Raw genomic sequence first — 17080 nt, 5'->3', positions numbered from 1 at the left:
AATCCCTCGGATCTTGTTGTTGCTGTAATAAACTGGTACATCTATCTATATATCTAAACATAGACCTCTCAGTTTAGACATTAAAAAACTTAACCATAAGGGGAGACTTTTCTGTCCGTTCGTTGGTTGGTTTCTAGGCTGATAAGTCTGACCGGTGCTGGTTTGTTATGAGAGAAAAATACTATACCATGACTGATAAGCCCTGCTGAAACTAACAAGCGAACATGGCCTTTCTCTTGGCTTTGTCACTGTACCTACGAGCATCCGGGAGTGTAGACCAAAACATTAGACTGTATATAGTATATGTGTCGGTAAAGAAAGTGACAAACACGTAAATATTTATAGTTTTTCTATACGTTGTGATCGGAGGTGGCCTAACACTCAATGACATAGGGTTTATACTGGTTCAGGCAACGTGCCCTACGCCCAGTTTGAGTCGGTCGGTGACTTTATTTCTGAGCCTATGTGCTTGAAGTTTACTGTGGGGTTACAAACGGAAGGGAGAAACATGGGGGTACAAGAGGTCTAGTCAGACTCTAGTCTGAAGGGCCGAGAGTGACGGGAGCCCCGCTATGTGCTAAGTGTTCGAGCGTGTGCTTGTGGTTTAAACCTGATGGTTCTGTTGTTGTGTATTAGTGAACTAATCGATCCCCTTGTTAGGAGAGAGCCCATCCCCTTTTATAGATGAAGGGGATGGCCTTACAAGTGAGAGGGAGAGAGTACGTATGCTACTAAGTCTTGTTGCCCACGTCGGCGGGTACAAGATGATGGTAGACGTCCACAATACTGTTTAATGTCAGATGCACGTGGGAGGTTGCGTGCACGTGGAAGGTTGCGTCGTCTTCTTCTGGTATGGTAGACGTCGGTGCCCGCCATATTGTTGATGCCAAGAGGTATGCAGGGGGTCTAACCATGTTCGCCTAGTACGGTAAATATTGGCGCCCACAACACTGTCGATGCTTCAAAGCCATGTGGGGGGAGCCTTACTGTGGTAGCCTAGTTTGGAAGTGATGGCGCTCACAATATTGTAGGGAAAATATCGGCGCCTACAACACTGCTTGGGTTCTGTCATGTCGTAGTGTACTGTCCGGCAGGTGGACATGGTACGGTCCTTGGTATTGCGGTTGACTTGAGTGACCTGCCTTACTTTCTCCGTCCGTTTCCTAGTCCTTACCGAGCGGGTGTCCCCGGTCGGTTGGTCCCAGACGGCTCTGATTGCGCCAGTCGGAGAGGAGCTGTAAGTAAGGTTTCGGCGCGTTCCCGGTCGAAGAAGTGAGTCGGAGTCGAAAGTGGTGTTTGGCCAGGGCTTCCGGTTGGAGAGGTCATCCGGAGGTGGGCCGATTACGGAAGCGAGTGTTGTTCCTCCTTTGAGAGGCCTTTTGGTCGGAGAGGCGGGCCGGAGTCGGAAGCGGGCGTCGTTCCTCCTCGGCCAGACCTTCCGGTCAGAGATTGGATTGTCCTTCTGGCCTGTCGTTTAAGTATCTTGGGCCAGCCCAGGAGCTGCATGTTGTTCGCAATGTTGTCTACTGGGCCGAGTCTTTGTTGGAAAGTCGGTCCATGAGGGACTCCGGGTTTATGAACCCAACATGAGCCCCCGAGCCCCCGGGTGATTCGGGTAGAATCGTCTGGGGAATTTTTGTCTTGACGGCGGGTGCGCGCGGGTGTCAGCCGTCGTCGCCGTGTCCGTGTCGCGCGTCCGCGTCGGGGCTAGGAGCGACGGGGTGAGAGCTGAGAGGAGGAGCCGAGATATTCTGAGAAGTTTCAGGAAGAAGTAGAAGGTAGATATATATTTGGTTGCCTGGCTTCGGACGAGAAGCAGGAGAGTCCAATGAGAAGCAGGTGAGAAGCTAGATAAGGTAAGGAGAATCACGAGAAGTCGCTTTCGGTAAAATTTGCTTTACGAAATCTGGATCGTCGGATGGAAAGATCAAACGGCTAACAAAATTTAAGGTGATGTGGCGGCTACTTCCTTTTGAGGAGCTAACGCGAGTAAAATGAGAATACGAGCGTGAGGATATAAAGTTAGTGTATATATAAATTGATAAACCTAAAGTACCTAGTCCTCCTACTCCATATAGTACTCACGCTAGGTATGGGATTTAAAAGAAATGACTGGTATACCTACTCAAGATAATAAATAGCGTTGGTAGCGGCCGCAATAGCGGTAGCGTCCCATTGCCGCTACCGCTACAAGATAACGTTCTGAACTTTGCAGCCGCAATTCTAAATAGCAAGCGATATTACGGGCCGCAATTGCACGTAGCAGGCCGCACTAGCGTGGAAGCAAATAATATCACCCTGTTCACTTGTTGGTTTCAGCCAGCCTTATTCAATCAGTCAACAGTGTTTTCCTCTTACAACAAACCAGCACCAGCTAGTCCAAACCAGCCCAGAAACCAACCAGCGAACACGTCATATGTTTCTTTGCAAACTCTTAATGTGATGATTTAATGTGTGAACCACCATATTTGCTTTATTAATTTAAATATGTGAGACATCAGTTCTTTGAGTACAATTAAATATCTTTTTTACTTATTGTTTTTTATATATGTGTTTAAAATTATGTGAGATTACTCCGTGGATTGACGAAACAACGGAAGCAATCATGGCCTGCCTAACCTGCGATTGACTATACTGGAGATGGATAGGATATACTAGCTACTAGGTGGCACGCCGAGTCGTCGAGCGTGCAGACCAGGCCCTGAATGAAAATGAAAGAAGCCTCGCAGTCGCAGCTTCCTTCACACCACACGGGCACAGCCGCACAGGATGAGAAAAAGAAAAACCTACTGCAAACTGATCATAGACGAGCTGATTGGGTTTTTTTTTTAAATTTGTCTATTCAGGTTTAAGTCCTTAACTTGGCACGAGTGCTCGTATTTTTTTGGATTTATTTTAAGATTTAACGGTGCTATGCTTTCAGTGGTAGGCGACGTCCCCGTCGACAGCGAGGCGCCTGTGGTGACTTCGTGAATCTCGTGATCTGCCGGCTTAATCATTCGGAGGTGCTCATAGGGGTAGGATTCACCTATGTGTGTTCATAGTGCCTGTTCGCTTGCTCGTAAACGATCGTAAATTTCCAGCCAGGAACAGTGTTTTTCTCTCACACCAAACCAGCCAGCAGTAAATAATCCACGATCGTTTACGGCCTCCCGAACAGGCTGTGCGTATGTTGTGAGCGTCTCTTATATACTGTGTAATTAAAAAAACTACTGTACTCCTTGTTAGTTGTGTCAGGTAGTGGTGTACGGTAAGAGTGAGGATGACTGACGGGGAGGCATCAGGCATGGGAAAGAAAGTGATAGTGGTGTTCGGTAAGAGTCAGGATGACTGACGGGGAGGCATCAGGCAAGGGAAAGAAAGTGACAGCCCGGGGATGGATGGAGACCGATCGAGACAGGAGAGGCCTGCACGACGTAGTAGCAGCAGAGAGATCCGATTGCTGAACTGGCCGTCGGCTGATGAATGATGCCAATCAGGCAATGTGTGTACTCCTGCCCTGCCTGGCTCTGCCTGCCACCTCGCTTTCATTTCGTGCCGCCACAGCCCGCAGCTGACAGCATCGATCAGGAGGTCGGTGGGTGACCTGATCTCGTACGGATTCGCACGAGACGGGGGCCGGCCGCCCGGGCAACGAAGCCGAGCTGGCGGCCTGGGCAAGCAAGTGGCCGGAATTAGGTATTGGCATCATTCCATCGCCGTGTGGCTGTGGTATTGGCATGCAATCAGAATCAGGTACCGGCTCATCTGTTGTTTATCGTTGTTGACACGGCGCATGAGGTACCTATCTGTGGCCGGGAGTGCGGCCTAGCTAGTTAAGATAATAACCTCCTCATCACGGCCGTGTGAGCTCAGCTCAGCTAGCGCAACGAACCCAAGCTGAGCTGGACATGCTAGCACCGACGATCGACGAATCACATCTAGGGGCCGTTTGGTATGGCCTGGACCAGCTCCAGGAGCAGTTCCGCAGCTCCACCAACCAAACGGGAGAAAATGGATCGGCTCCGCGTCAAGAGCCGCGGAAAACCCGCTAAGAGGAGAGGAGAGAGAAAACTGGAGCTGGAAAAACGAGCTTCTCCCAGCTCTGCCCCGGTTGCCGTGGGCCCCGCGTAGGGCGATGGGCGTTTTTGCCCTGAACGAGCCTCGCGGGCGCTCGAGGCCGCCGCCGCCGCGCGGGCGCGAGGTCGCCGGAGCTCTGTGCACGAGGCCGTCCGGGGCGGGCGGCGCGGGTCCGTCGGACGCCGGGCTACCGAGCGGAGGCACAGCGTTGTGGGCGGAGGAGCGCGGGGAGGTGCAGCATGGAGGGCGCGCGGAGGAAAGAGCTAGCGTGGGGGCGGACGCGGCGCCACCGGTGGACCGTGGCCGAGAGCGCTCCTAGGCGCAGGCGGCGGCGGGATGGGAGCGCGGCCTCCAGAGGTTGAAGACGCGAGCGGGCGCGTGCGGCCGTGCGGTTGCAACGTGAGCGACCGGATAAGGTGTAGGGAAAGAAAAAAAAGAAAAGAGGAATGAAAAGAAAAAAGGAAACGAATAAGAGTATTATGAGATTTCACCCTGCAAGCATATAACAGACACGAGGAGCTGTTCAGCCAGGGAAATTTTGGATATTGTCCCCATCTTAACCATTCATAACAGACATGAGGAGTTGTTCAGCCAAACGGTTTCCCAAAACAGCTCCAGCTCCATCAGAGAATCTGCTCCAGCACAAGATCCAGAGCCAGAACTGTTTTTGGAGGAGCCGGAGCCCTACTAAACGGGCCCCTACTCCTATCATGATACTCCCTCTGTCCCATATTATCTGTCGTTTCCGGTTTCCGTGCCACAAGTTTGACTCAATTTGTAGAAAATACGTACAACATTTGTATCTCCAAATAAATTTATTAAAAAACTAGATTCAAAGATCTTTCCAATAATACTAATTATGTACCATAAATATTAATATTTTGTAATATATATTTTATCAAAGTTGTTTCTCGGGAAGCGAAAGCGATAGATATTTTGGGACGGAGGGAGTCCTACACAGCCACCCTACCCCACCCCTAACGACGACTATCCGTTGACCTTGGCACGCGGACGCGACGCGTGTTCGTGGACTCGATGCCGTTACGTTGCTGTTCCCGCACGTCCCGGTTTCCCTGCGCCCGACGCCTCTGTAGCCTGTAGTATAGTATGACCGTATCCGACCCCCAAATCCACGCCTCTGTAGTCCGTTCTTCCCTCATTTGCGTTGGGATCCACAAGAGACCAGAAACACTTGCTATCCCTGCACAAAAATCTCTCTTTTGGTTCGTCAAAAAGGATGGGACGAACCTTTCCTTTCGAATTCGTTTCAAAAAAAAAAAACTTTCTTTATGAGTTGAACGAAAAGTATAGAATTGACAGAGTTCATGAGCACATTGAGCCCACGAGCCCCAGTGACAGAGGAGGGCAGCCCGGTCCACTACTTGCTCTACATTTTTCCTTGGTCATCAGGCCGCACGCAAAGCCCGTTTATATGAACCAGGCAATGAAGCCCAAAAAGGACTTGGAATCACGAAACCCGCAGCCCAATTACCAGGCCGCTCTTCCGGATGGCCGATGCAGCCGCGCTCGCGCAGCTCCTCCACCTCCTGTTGCTGTTGCCGTGCATGCCACGGTTGCAGACCGCCAGACTCGCAGGCCACAGCAACAGCAATGGCGCTTCGCCCATGGGTCTACTACTACTACTACGTCCAACACAGTAGCATTGCACGTGCTGCACCACCGTTGCAAAGGAAAGCCCGGGCACCACAGCACGCGGTAGCCTGGACTCGACCGCGCCAAGGCGCCCGGTGTATAATAGCGTGCTACAGCTACAGCCTACAGCACGGCGGCAGGCACGCACGCCCAGTGTCCGACGAAATGCCGGCCGGTGGCAGGAGGGCCAGCCGCCCAACCGGCCACCACCATGTCTCGCGTGGCGCCGCGCGCGCGCCCCCGCCACTCTGCCGCCGGCCGGTGAATTCGATTCCATTCCCCCATTCTATTCCGTCTACAGCTTTGCTTAACACCCCTTCACCATGGTCCGTGCGGTGCAGGCAGCTGTGCCGCGTCGGCCACTCGGAACGTCCGAGCGTCTCAGTGCGTGCTCTGGGGTCTGCTTGGGGCCGATCGGTTTCGTGCTTATTGCCTGACAAGGCTGTGCCTTTCTGCTTGGCGTGCCGGGCTGGGCAGGCGTCGTGCCCTCCACTATGCCACCGCAGTGCCCGTGCCGTGGGCATCAGCGTGTCGTCATCCGGGCGACCTCCGAGTCGATCGTCCAACGCCGGCCGCTGCCGCTTTCGCCTCTCCTCGACAAGTAGCCGTGGATCGGATCGGAGACGGCCAGTAAATCTCATCACCTGTCTTTTCCAGTGGCGAGCAGCATCCTTTTCAGGAGTATGAACTGCACGGCATCCGGGGAGCTGAATGATTGCTGCTCTCCCTCTATACGTGCGGTAGGGATAGACGCCGAAAGAGCTCTTCTGCTGCTGTACTGTAGCCGTGGTAGGGACAGACGTCGAAAGACTCCCCTGTCGTATTGTAGCCACAGCATGAGCAGGGGCAGGCGTCAAAGTCGGTCTTGCTGTCACATCTAGTCATTATAGCAACATGTCATGTATGCACTAGGTTTAGATGGGTAGAGTTGTATATATAGCTTCCCACTGCAACTCGGTGAATTGAGAGAGTTCAGTTTTACCATCTCCTCTGCAGAGCTTCGGCCAACGCTGGTGCTTGTGCTATGTGTGTGCGCTCTGTTCTCCCTCCCTCTTCTACCTCCAGTCGTAATATGTGTGCGAGAACGCTGGTGAGCGGTCGGCTCATCCGTGCGGAAGATCTCAGGCACAACAAGTGTTAATGGCATTCCAGAGCCATCAGGCTCTGAGCTCGACGGCAACGTGACCGACACGGTGAAGTTCGGTGATGGCTCAAGTGTGGTGATCTGAGAGCGCGGCACCATCATCTTCAGGTGCCAGAACAACGAGCACCGCGCGTTGACGGAAAGTATATTACATCCCGCAGTTGCGTTCAAGCATCATCAGCATTGGCTAGCTGGATGAGCGCGACAGCGAGGTACTGATCAAGGACGGCATCCTCAGGATCAGAAACCAGGAGCAGCGGCTTCTTGCCGAGGTAAAGAGGTCCTAGAACTGGCTATACCTGCTCGACTTGAAGGTGGAGCAGCCGGTGTGCCTGACAGCACGGCACAGCGAGGAGCCGTGGCTGTGGCATGCCCGATTCGGCCATCTCAGCTTCGACGCGCTTGGTCGGCTGAAAAAGATGGTCCAAGGGTTGTCCCACATCAAGCACGCAGGCGAGCTGTGTGACAGCTGCCTGGTCGGGAAGCTGAGGAGGCTGCTGTTCCCAAAGGCGGCCAAGTCTCGCGCGGCGGACGCTCTCGAGCTCGTCCACGGCAATCTCTGCAGACCAATCACGCCAGCCACAAACGGTGATCAGCGGTACTTTCTCCTGTTCGTGGATGATTGAAGTCGCTATATGTGGCTGTAACTCCTGACGAGCAAGGGCGAGGCGGCGGAGGCGATCAAGAAGTTTAAGACACGCGCGGAGGTGAAGAGCGGCAAGAAGCTGCACGTGTTGCGGACTGATCGCGGCGGCGAATTCACTTCGGTGAAGTTCGCTGCATACTACGTGGATCAGGGTGTGGTGCGACACCACACCGCACCGTACTCGCCACAGCAGAATAGTGTGGTGGAGCCGCGGAACCAGACGGTGGTCGATATGGCTCGATCCATGATAAAAGCCAAAAGCATGCCGACAAAGTTCTGGAGAGAGATAGTGACCACAGCGGTGTTCATCCTCAACCGCGCATCCACCAAGACCCTGAAGGGCAAGACGCCATTCAAAGCTTGGTATGGGTGCAAGTCGAGCTTCTCCTTCCTCCGGACATTCGGCTGTATCAGCCACGTCAGGAAGACGAAGCCGGTCCTCATTAAGCCGGAAGACAGGAGCACACTGATGGTGCTTCTGGGCTACGAGGAAGGTACCAAGGCGTACTAGCTCTATGACCCACGTGGAGATAAGGTGGTTGTCTCGCTTGACGTCGTGTTCGACAAGAAGGCGGCCTGGGACTGGAATAGTCTAGGCACGGGGGAAGCTGGCGGCTTCACCAGTACCTTCGTCGTCGAGCACTTGGTCATCCACGGTGGTGGAGACGCTAGAGAGGAGGTGCCAACCACTCTAGCAACAGAGCCGAGCACTCCTAGAGCGGTGCCGAGCACTCTAAGAGGGGTGCCGACCACTCCTGGAGTGGTGCCGAGCGGTCCTGTAGTGGTGCCGACCACTCCAGGACAGGTGCCGAACGCTCCCATAGCGGAGTCGAGAGGTCTTGCAATGGTGCCGACCACTCCAAGACCGATGCCGAGCACTCCTAGGATGGTGCTGAGCACTTCGAGAGGGGTGCCGAGCACTCTAGGTGCTTGTCGACCACTTTGGTAGAACAGGGGACTCCATCGACGCCGATCGAGTTCGCCTCACCTTCAAGCGACATCACTGAGTTCGTGGATGCCTTCCACGACGGTGAGGAGGTGCGGTTCTATAGGCTGGATGACATCATCGGCGGCATAGGGTCTTAAGGCCTAGCGGGTCGGCTGCTCAATGACCTAGAGCAACTTCTCGTCAGTTCAGAGGAACCACCCACGTTCGCGCTAGCTGAGCGCGATGCAAATTGGCGACAAGTGATGCTAGAGGAGATGAAGGCAATCTAGGAGAACGAGACTTAGGAGCTCGTCGATCCACCTTTGGGATGCCGTCCGATCGGCCGGAAGTGGGTGTACAAGGTCAAGCGGGTCGAGCGTGGCGCCATTGTCAAGCACAAGGCGCGTCTCGTCGCCCAAGGCTTTGTCCAACATGAGGGCATCAACTTCGAGAAAGTCTTTATGCCGGTAGCGCGCATATAGTCTATCCGACTGCTGCTAGCTTTGGCAGCAGCGAAGGACTAGCGCGTTCATCACCTGGACATAAAATCATCTTTCCTCAATAGCGAGCTGGCGGAGATGGTCTTCGTCAGGCAACCTATGGGTTTCGCTGTCAAGGGAGTGGAGCACAGGGTGCTCTGACTGCGCAAGGCGCTCTATGGGCTGCGGCAGGCCCCACTAGCGTGGAACGCCAAGCTTGACGCCACGCTGGGCGAGCTTGGGTTCACACGGTGCGCAACCGAGCACGCGCTCTACACGCGGCGACGGGAAAATGAGGAGCTCGTCGTCGGCGTGTATGTGGACGACTTGATCGACATCGACGCGTGTGTAGAGGACATCGACAACTTCAAGCGCGAGATGGTGGCTTGTTTTCGAATGAGCAATCTCAGCGCGTTCTCCTTCTACCTCGACATCGAGGTGATACAAGGAAAAGAGGCGCTCTCGCTCGGTCAGAGCGCGTACGCCTCGAAGCTTTTGGAGCAGAGCGGCATGGCTGAGTGCAAGCCGTGCGTGACTCCGATGGAGAAGCGGCTGAAGCTAACGAAGGCCTGTATCATGGCAAAGGTAGATGCAACACTCTACCGGAGTATCGTCGGTGGTCTACGCTATCTAGTCCACACGAGGCTAGACATTGCATTCGCCGTGGGCTACGTCAGCCGCTTCATTGAGGATCCCGAGAGGATCACTGGGCCGTGGTGAAGCGGCTACGGCGCTACGTCATGGGGACGGTGGATCAGGACGTCATGGGGATGATGGATCAGGTGATCGTCTTCTCCAAGACCAGCGGAAGTGGGCTTAGCTCACTGTGTTCAGCGATGCAGACATGGCGGGGGACATCGACGGACGGTGGAGCACCTCTGACGTGCTCGTCTTCCTCGGCTCGGCTCCAATCTCATGGCTGTCACTGAAACAAAAGGTGGTGGCGTTGTCCACTTGCGAGGCAGAGTACGTGATGGTGGCCATAGCGGCGTGCCAAGCTATGTGGCTACACCGGCTGCTGGGTGAGCTGACCGGTGTGGAAGCTCACCCACCGGCACTGATGGTGGACAAACAGTCCGCCATCGTCCTCGCGTAGAATCTGATTCTCCACGACCGGAGCAAGTACATCGATATTAAGTCCCACTTTCTTGGGGACTGCGTCGATGGAGGATAGATATTCATTGAGTTCGTCGAAACTGATCGGCAACTCGCGGACGTCCTCATCAAGCCGCTCGGTCGTCTTCGGTTCACGGAGCTGAAAAAGATGATCGGCATGGTGGAGGTTCTAGGGTTAGCAGCAGGATTATGGAGAGAATTGTAAAGTAATCTGTTGCTCTCCCTCTGTACGCGCGGTAGGGGCAGGCCCCGAAAGGGCTCCCCTGCTGCTGCACTGTAGCCGCGGCAGGGGCAGACGCCGAAAGGCTCCCCTGCCGCACTGTAGCCACAGCAGGGGCATACGCCAAAGTCAGCCCTGCTGTCACATCTAGTCACTGCAGTCTGTCATGTGTGCACTAGGATTAGATGGGTAGAGTTGTATATATGGCTTTCCACTGCAACTTAGTGAAGTGGGAGAGTTCAGTTTTTGTCATTTCCGCTGCAGAACTCCGGCCAACGCTGGTGCTTGTGCTATGTGTGTGTGCGCTCTGTTCTTTCTCCCTCTTCTACGTCCGGTCATTGTGTGTGTGCGAGAACATCGGCGGTCGGATGCCGGTGAGCGATCGGCTGACCCGGAAGATCTCGGGCCCAACATGACCTTCACCGGAATCGCTCTTTTTTTTATCCCTCGTCTTCTCTTCGGCATCAAAAATTCAGAAATTCAGTTCGCCCAGTTACATTACATACCACGCAGTCTCTCCCTCGGTTCTTCACGGCCGTGGTGAAGTCGTCCAAGGTAAAAGAACCCGACACTCAGTGCTGCTTCTGTGGGCTCATCTCATATACGTCTTATACTTTTTTCTATCATTCCTGATGAATGCTCCACATTGGATGCACTGACAGACGCCGCTGCTCCTGCTTGCTGCTTAGGTTTTCTTCAGTGCTGGTGATGGTGGTGGTGGTGCACATGACAGAATGCTGACCGCTGCTGATCGATACATGCCACTAAACCATGTCGAGGTCAGCTTTATATATCGGTTCTGTTCGCTTCTCTTATAATCCGTCTTTTTCAGCTTGTTTTTTTAGTTGGAACTGCGTTTTTTCTCTCACAACCGATACAGCACCTCTTACTTTTTTGTGCTCATCATAAAGTCACTCGCTCGCGATAGTTTGTTTCATAATCGGACTGCTTTCTTGGATGCTTGAACAGCTACCAGCAGCTCCTAGCACTGTAGCTGGTTTGGCATCACCTGTTCACCGTCTCCTTCATCCCAAGCCAGAAGAACACGCTCTGCTCTGCTCTGCTGGATTCCGGAGGAAAGAAAGAAAAAAAGAACCCGCAGGGAAGCTGTTCCTGGATCGACCCTGTTGCCCTTCATCGAATGCCCCGACAGTTCCATCGTCCTCAGTGTCCTCTTACATGTCCAAATCCCACCACGCATGCCTGTCTCCGCTTCCTTGTACATTCTTGAAGCTGAGAAAGCAACGTGACGCTGTTGAACAGCGACCTTGCATCGCCGAAGTTCCTGCACGCAGCTCTCAGTCTCAGCGTTTGCCTAGCTGTCTGTGCAGTAAGTAACTGGGAGGGCGCAGCTGATACTGATCGCCAGTCCACCTTTTTCCCACGGTGAAAGTGAAATATTGTGTTCTCTCGGTAGCGCTAGGAGAAACAGAAGTGTTCTACACCCTTTTACTGCTCACATGCAGATTGGTGTCTGTCCTCAACTCCTCGTGGTTCAGTAGCCAGTGTTTGTTTTCTCAAAGAAAAAAAAAAAGAGAGAAAAAGGTTTCTGTTGAAGTAAAAATGGATACATGCTCTGCTGAAACCTGAAAGCAACTGAATTGAAAATGTCAAAAAGAAAAGATCAGCACAAAACACACTGACGGTCTGACGTTTTACGCCTGAATGAAAATCATCCAAAGCAGATTCCCGAGCAAACTCAAGTACTAATTGCTTTACTTTGTTATTATGCTGGTAAAATATCTTATCTTGACACTTTCCTCTCCCTTGACTTGACAAGCTAGCTTTTCACACGTGCCATCAGTTGAGGAGGAACGGTTGAAAGTTGCTTTTCATCGGCAGGCAGCAATATCTACCCGCTTTGACTAACTGCTGTTTCTGCCGCGCCTCTTTGAGTCTGAGGATCTATCTCGCAACGAGTGCGCTCTGCACAAAGTGGCTAGTGACTTCCAAGAACTTTGCATTTCCCCTGGTCTCACCTCTCGGCTCGGCGGTGATGTAATTGGCGATAAAGTGGAGCACTTCCATTATTCCATCAGTGACACTGAGCTTGTCCTTTCAAAAGGTAAAATCATGCCACTGTTTTGCTGGTCTATGCCATGGCAACTTTCTAGCAGGGTAAAGCTTGTCTTCTCTCTTCCTCGGTTCAAAGGTAGCCTAGGAAAAGGAAGGCCATCGAAAGTCATGCCTCGTCTTTTCGTAGCAACGCGGGAATTCAAAGGATGCATCGGAGGTACTGTCGTCTCGAGATCAAAAGTTGGGCGAATGGGAAAGGCGGAAAGAAAAAAAAATTTGCTCAAATGCGGTTGGTTCTAGAAGTTTTGGATTCGATCGCCTCGGTTCTGTCATTGTTAAGGTGAGTGATCTGTCCAAATCATATGAGCTGTCTACACTCTGTTGCTTCAGTTCATCACGTTCAGATCTCCAAGAGTTTTTCATGTCAAATTTGCTATCATGCAGCGATGAATGATCACATAGAATAGAAAAGCTAAGCATGCATAAGATTCAAACGCTAAACTATCTCTGAAACAAATTCTACAGTGTTATTACCTGTTTGATTTCTGCAGGGAGCAGTGTAAGGTTAGTTGTTTCCTGGCTAATAGTTGTGGAGGGTTTCCACACACTTTACACGACCAAGAAGTGGTTTGAGAACACTGGAAAGCGGTGAAACGGCAAGGACTTTTTCTATGTGTGGGCACGGTAGCACACTCATCTCCTCAAATCATTGCAGTTTACATGATTCATAAGATAGTGAAAAGGGAATAGATTCGAGCATCATCATGCTACAATGCACGAATCATTAGGCCGCTGTGTATCTACCATACATATCTCATCAGAAGTCGCTGCACTGTGTTCTGTACATGTTGAGCTTCCCAGGACATGGACATGTTGCTTCCCCCCTTTTTGTAACTCTCCCCTCACCGTCTTCTTACTGAAGCGTTTTCCTATCTGGGAGAATTCTGACAGACGCTAAGCTAAGAGCACCCACCAGGTTGGTTTGTTTCTTCCTCGTATGTACCTTTTTGACAGTTTGGAAAAAACTCAGAATTCAAATCTAATTAGAAGCCAAAACGTTTACCATCGACACAGTATTCTGTGTTTTTACAAAAAAAAAATCTACTATATGGCAGCGATATACTACAGTGTGTAAATGCTTAGAGCAGTGGTAAAATAAAAGGAGGTAAAGAGGAGGACAGCATGATGGCGGGAAGGACTAGCGAGAACAAATGGGCCCGGAGGTGGGGCCCGCATGAGCCACAGCAAGGGAGCAGGAGGACGAATCGCTCACAGCACGTGGGCCCGTTTCTGTTGCTGCGGGCCAACATGGGCCTTTTACTCGCGCGTGGGGGCGGCTCAGACACTTCACATGACCGTTGCCGTGGGGGCTCACTGGCGCCCCAGAGGTGCACACACGCGCGCACGGACGGGAGAGGAGGACTTGCATTTGCATCTTCTGTCGCCTCGCTTATGTGTATCCAGCCCAGCCAAAGTCGTACACAGTTCATCACAATTCACACGCACCTACGTACGTCGAATCTTTCTTTCTTTTTTCCTTCTATATTCACACTTGTCCTCCGTAACTCGCAAGTAAAGATGTGCATGCAGCCCGTGGGCCAAAGGCCCGGCCCAAAGCACGGTTATTGGGCCCGACCCGAGCACGGCACGGCCCGAACCCTAACCGGGCCCGTGCCGGCCCAAAGCCCGTAGCAGGCCGGGCTTGGGCTAAGGCCTCAGCCCGCCGGGCGGCACGGCCCGGCCCGTTTTACAACGGCCGGCCCGGTGGAGGCCCGGCAGCTGAAGGGGCTATATAAGCCCCCCCCGCCCCGGTGGACCCCACCTTCGGCCATTCCCCCTCACTCCGCCCATGCCCGCAGCCGTTCGCCCGCCACCCTCGCCTCTGAGCTCTGAAACCCTAACCCTAATCCCCACCTCGCCTCTCACCGTCGGTCGTCGCCCGCCGCCCACCGTCGACCACCTCCCAGGCTACCGCTGCCGTCGTCCACCTCCCAGGCTACCGCTGCCAACGCCGGATGTTGAGATCTCCTCTTCTCTGATCTCTCCCCCCTCCTCGTCTCACTTCTTCCTCCCTACCTCTCTGACTAGTTTGACTCTCTGTCTCTCTCTGACCGGATCTTGGGATCTCCTTTTGTCTCCCCCCTCTTCTCCGTCTCGTCTTCGTCTTCTTTTCCATTTCTTCGGCGTCGGGCTCCGTCTCCATGCAGGCAAGTACCTCTAACCCTAATCCTAACCCTAGATCTAGTAGGCAATCACACGAACCCTAATCCATTTCTTGGTGTTTTTGTTTCGTAGGTCACCGGTGTGTAGCTGGTGCCGTAGGAGGCGTTGAGGGACGGTGCCGGTTGGGTGGGTGCCATCTGCCATGGCTGGCTCTGAGTCCGCTGATGGGGACGATGGTCCAACCATCAACGACGAGCTCAGGGCCACAGGGCAGATCCCCGACGACGAAGACGACATGGGAGATGTTGCTCATCTCTTGTTCGGTAGGAGTGCTGCTCCAACCAACCGAGACGATGCAGTGGCTAGTGCTACGGCCACTAGTGATGCAGCATCTCTGGCTTCGTCCACCACTAGTAAGGGCCGATCCCCTATCTCGGCTAACTTTGATGAAATCATAGAGACAGTGGACGGTGATGTACGTGTTGTTGCTATTTGTAAGCTCTGTAAGTCTCGTTTGTCTGGTAAATCTGCTAATGGTACTGGTCATTTGAAAAGACATATGCTCTCATACAAGAAGAAAACAGAACAGGCTAATTTGGTTCAAACTAGGCTTGCTTTGAATCCTGATGGGTCTTATAGGAACTAGGAATATAGGCCTGATGTTGCTAGAGCTGAGCTTTGTCGTTTGATTGCTAGATTAGATCTGCCTTTATCTATTGCTGACAATAATGCTTGAGATGATTACATTCAGCGTGCTCACAATCCTAGATATAAGAGAGTGTCTAGATTCACCACATCTAGAGATCTTTCTAAGCTTTTCAATGAAAAACTGCATCACCTAAAAATAAAGTAATGTCTGGTGTGTCTTCTGTTTGTTTGACATCTGATATCTGGTCTAGCAATGCTAAGAAAGATTATATCACTGTTGTTGCTCACTACATTACTTCTGAGTGGGAACTTAAGAAAGCTGTTATTGGCTTTAAACTGATTGAAGTGACTCATAGTGGTATTAACATTGCTGAAATTATTGCTGGTGTGCTTGAAGATTGGGGCCTACTTGACAAAGTTTTCTCTGTTAGCCTTGATAATGCATCTGCTAATACATCTGTTGTGCTTACTTTGAGTCCTCTGCTTGCTGGTTACTTGGGTTATGATATTGATCCATTGAATCCTAGTAAAAAGATATATCATGTTGTGCATCAGAGATATGCTTGCCATATAATTAATTTGATTGTTAAATCTGGTTTGAAAAGGCTTAAACCACACATAGAGGTTTTTAGGACTGCAATTAACTTTCTGAATTCATCTAATCATCGCATTGCATAATTCAAAAACTACTGCATTGCTAAGGGTATGAGGCCTCGTAAATTTGCTTTGGATATGGATGTTAGATGGAACTCAACCTACCTTATGCTAAAACATCTCATGCCATATAGATCTATCTTTTCTGTGTTCATCAATTCTCAATCTGGCTATCCTCTATTGAATGAACAGCATTGGTACATTGCTGACAAGGTATTGCAGTTCCTTGAGTTGTTCTATGACTCAACTGTTGTACTTTCTGGTGTTTATTACTCCACTAGTCCTTTGGTACTGCATCACATACTTGAGATTACATCCCATCTCTGAGCTCACTGTTTACCTTGATAGTGACAATGTTGTAGCATATGATGATGACTTTGATATCCTCAATTGGTGGCATGAGCATAAACTAACCTATCCAGTTCTCTGTACCTTGGCTAAAGATATTATAACTGTTTCTATATCAACTACTTCTTTGGAGTCTACCTTTAGTCTTACTGGCAGGATCATTGAGGAGCGGCGACGGCGATTGGGCGCGGACAGCGTGGAGATGCTAATCTATATCAAAGACTGGGAGCTAGGTGAATCCGGTGGACATCACACTGTGGAGGACAAAGAGCTAGAAGAGTACTTCAAAGAGCAGTACCTTGATGATGAAGCTGGTGGATCATCTACTGCTGGTGATGGTTGACTACTAAGAGCTGAGAGCCTGAGAGGCTGTGAGTGCTACTTTAGTTGTGAGAGTTGAGACATTTGAGCTAGCTGGTTTGTAATAACTTTGAACAATTTGAACATTTTAATTTATTGAGCTAGCCGTACTCTTTTTCCTTTCTAGGGTTTTATCTCACGAGGTGTGAGTTTTACCTAGAAAGGTTTTTAATGAGGCGGCATTGCACAAACAGCTCAAATCTTTTATCCTCTGGTGTTTCTGTGATTGTTGAATATGAATATGTGAACCTATGATTGTTTGAAGTTTGAACCTATGATTGTGCTGTTTGAAATATGGTGTTTGCTGTGTAACGGGCTATGGGCTGGCCCGATGGACCAGTGGGCCATGGGCTCAACGGGCTGGCACGGCCCGATATTCGGCCCACGGACCGTGCCTAGGCCATCCACCAGGCATGGTGGACTGTTCAGGCATGGCCCGGTGGCCCGGTGGGCCAAAAGGGCCCGAGCCCGATCAGGCCATGCCAGGCCCGGGCTCAGGCCGTGCCGGGCCGTGCTGGCCCGTTGCTCATCTTTACTCGCAAGGCTGTCCAAATATTTGGAATTTTGAGTATTGAACATATGCAACATAATAAATTAGACCTTTCTCTTTATATTTTATTTAGAGGTTGAGATATACTAAGGTCCT

The 17080-nt window shown here is 51.5% G+C and overlaps 1 protein-coding gene and 1 long non-coding RNA gene across 2 annotated transcripts; both read left to right on the top strand.

Annotated features, from left to right (window-relative positions):
• The first annotated feature begins 9287 nt into the window (after positions 1-9287).
• On the top strand, positions 9288-9629 carry LOC136496266 (uncharacterized mitochondrial protein AtMg00810-like). The gene has a single exon (XM_066491926.1). It carries the CDS (start codon positions 9288-9290, stop codon positions 9627-9629), a length of 342 nt encoding a protein of 113 aa, XP_066348023.1.
• Positions 9630-12054: 2425 nt separating this feature from the next.
• On the top strand, positions 12055-13202 carry LOC136495475 (uncharacterized). Its single transcript, XR_010769010.1, has 3 exons — positions 12055-12310; positions 12398-12601; positions 12813-13202. It is a non-coding gene; the product is annotated as an uncharacterized lncRNA (long non-coding RNA).
• The last annotated feature ends 3878 nt before the right edge of the window (positions 13203-17080 follow it).

The sequence above is a fragment of the Miscanthus floridulus genome, chromosome 12, assembly GCF_019320115.1.
Source record: "Miscanthus floridulus cultivar M001 chromosome 12, ASM1932011v1, whole genome shotgun sequence".
Classification (NCBI taxonomy): domain Eukaryota; kingdom Viridiplantae; phylum Streptophyta; class Magnoliopsida; order Poales; family Poaceae; genus Miscanthus; species Miscanthus floridulus.
The sequence above is the reverse complement of the archived record's forward strand: the minus strand, read 5'-3'. Positions and strand labels throughout refer to the sequence as shown.

Coding starts and splice junctions, on each gene's coding strand:
- LOC136496266 (XM_066491926.1), top strand. CDS start 9,288: ATGGTGGCTTGTTTTCGAATGAGCAATCTCAGCGCGTTCTCCTTCTAC.